Source organism: Miscanthus floridulus, chromosome 7 (assembly GCF_019320115.1).
Source record: "Miscanthus floridulus cultivar M001 chromosome 7, ASM1932011v1, whole genome shotgun sequence".
Lineage (NCBI taxonomy): Eukaryota > Viridiplantae > Streptophyta > Magnoliopsida > Poales > Poaceae > Miscanthus > Miscanthus floridulus.
In genome coordinates, this window is record NC_089586.1 from 67,311,001 (window position 1) to 67,313,249 (window position 2,249).

General features: G+C 46.7%; 1 protein-coding gene across 1 annotated transcript; it reads left to right on the plus strand.

Moving 5' to 3' along the window:
* The first annotated feature begins 1,265 nt into the window (after positions 1–1,265).
* Positions 1,266–2,038, plus strand: LOC136463353 (putative germin-like protein 2-2). The gene is made up of 2 exons (XM_066462353.1): positions 1,266–1,380; positions 1,454–2,038. The coding sequence occupies exons 1-2, from the start codon at positions 1,266–1,268 to the stop codon at positions 1,990–1,992; spliced, it is 654 nt and encodes a 217-aa protein (XP_066318450.1). The 3' UTR covers positions 1,993–2,038.
* Positions 2,039–2,249: the final 211 nt, after the last annotated feature.

Here is a 2,249-nt window from a genome sequence, read left to right on the forward strand (position 1 = left end):
TCGGCAAAGAAATTTTGTAAAAAAAAATAAAAACTCTTTGCCCAGTGCATGAAGGTTGGCACTCAGCAAAGAATTTTTTTTAAAAAAAAATAAAAAAAATCTTTGCCGAGTGCCTGCTGGGTTGGCACTCGGCAAAGTGACCGTCAACGGGACTGGCGCCGTGATGGTTGCTTTTATTTGCCGAGTGTCCCTAGGGCACTCGGCAAAGAGGGCTTCATCGATCAATTTTTTACCGTGTATTCTTTACCGAGTGTCGCACTCAGCAAAGGTTTTGCTGAATGCAATCTGGCCTTTGCCGAATGCCTCAGGCACTCGACAAAAAATTTGAATCTGCCTATTAAGAGCAACCCTAGGTGCACCTCCCCAATGGCCCTTGCTAGTAAGCATTCGTAGATTCGTCAGGGCGGAAATTAGAGCACTATATACCGTCGGACAGTCCCTTGCATGCACATCTGCACGGGCCAGCAGCGAGTGCTATTGTCCGGTGTTCACCTTTTCGCCATCGCCGGACGGTCCGGTGTTCATGTTTTGGTGATCTACTTTCTACATGTCCGTGTGCGGCTGTCTTTTGCGCACACCGTCAGAAAAATATTTTTCTATCGGGATACGTATTTTTCTATATTTGTTTTTGCATAAACAGACTTATTCAGTTTTCAGTAGTGCAATAAGTAGAAATCAACTCTCATTATCAATCAGGAAATTAAGCCAGTTTATCATACGGATTATCGGTTGGTCACTGTAGATGTGTTTATCATACGGAAACACGCCCACCTGGAGAGAAATCAGGGCCGGACTGCAACATTCTACACCTTAAGTTATCATAGATTGATGCACTTGAATGAACTGTACTCCATTTGTTACATGATTACTACCTCTTTAGCGATAAGTATGTGATGACGATGTGTTGACTTGTTCAAGCCCAACCTGACGAATGTACATACTTATTGCTGTCGTCTTCTCGCATGTAGTACATATACATAATATGCATGCTGCGAATACATCCATCTAAATCGAACACATGCAATGCTGCCAAATGCCAATTGGAAGACTCGTTCCTAAGCTGACGAAGCAATCATCGCTCACAAATAATCTAATAAACTCGCCGGCGTGGCCAACAAATCATGCTTCATCACTCTCACTATAAATAGAATCTACTTCGTGCTTAGTGAGGCACACAGCAGAAGTCTAGGTGACATATATCTGCAAACCAAACCTTAGTAATTCATTCAGTTTACATAACTAAGGAGAAACAGATCGAGGCACAGATGACGAGCCATCATCTGCTTCTCCTTGTTCTGTTAGCTATGGCCTGCTGTCATGCCATTGCCAACGATCCGAGTCTTCTCCAAGATGTCTGCGTTGCCGACAACACATCTGCAGGTAAATGCAAACTTGCACTGCACCTACACAGATACATGGTTGCATGACTATATATATGAATACATCCATGCAGTGCGTGTCAATGGATTTGCTTGCAAAGACGCAAAGGACGTTGCAGCAGAAGACTTCCACTTCTCCGGGCTCCACAAGGCTGGCAACACGAGCAGCAGCAAGCAGGGCTCAGCCGTGACGGCCGTCAACGTCGCACAGATCCCTGGGCTGAACACGATGGGGATCTCTATGGTCCGCATCGACTACGCCCCCAGCGGCATGAACCCACCGCACACCCACCCTCGTGCCACAGAGATCCTGACGGTGCTGGAGGGCTCGCTCTTCGTTGGCTTTGTTACCTCTAATCCAAACAACACGCTCATCTCCAAGGTCCTGCACAAGGGGGACGTGTTCGTCTTCCCAAAGGGCCTCGTCCACTTCCAGTTCAACAATGGCATGGGCAGTGCCGTGGCTCTTGCAAGCCTGAGCAGCCAGAACCCTGGAGTCATCACTGTTGCCAACACAGTGTTTGGATCCAAGCCGTCCATTGCGGAGCATATACTCTCCAAGGCCTTTCAGGTCGACAAAGCAACGGTGGACTTAATGCAAGCTCAGTTCTAATATAATGAAGCATGCATGCAGTCAGTGGCGAATGCACGATGCGGGATAAGGGGGGGCTAAAACAATGGAGATGTTGATTTGCATGAAGATTTAATAGTGAAATCAAGCTTTTGCTACAGTAATTAGGCTTGAAATCAAGAAATTAGGGGGGGCTGGAGCCCCCCAGCCCCCCCCTGTGGATCCGCCGGTGCATGCAGTGATGCAGATCTATTAGTAGTCTGGGTTGATTATTTATTTCCTGAGCAGTTCAATTGATT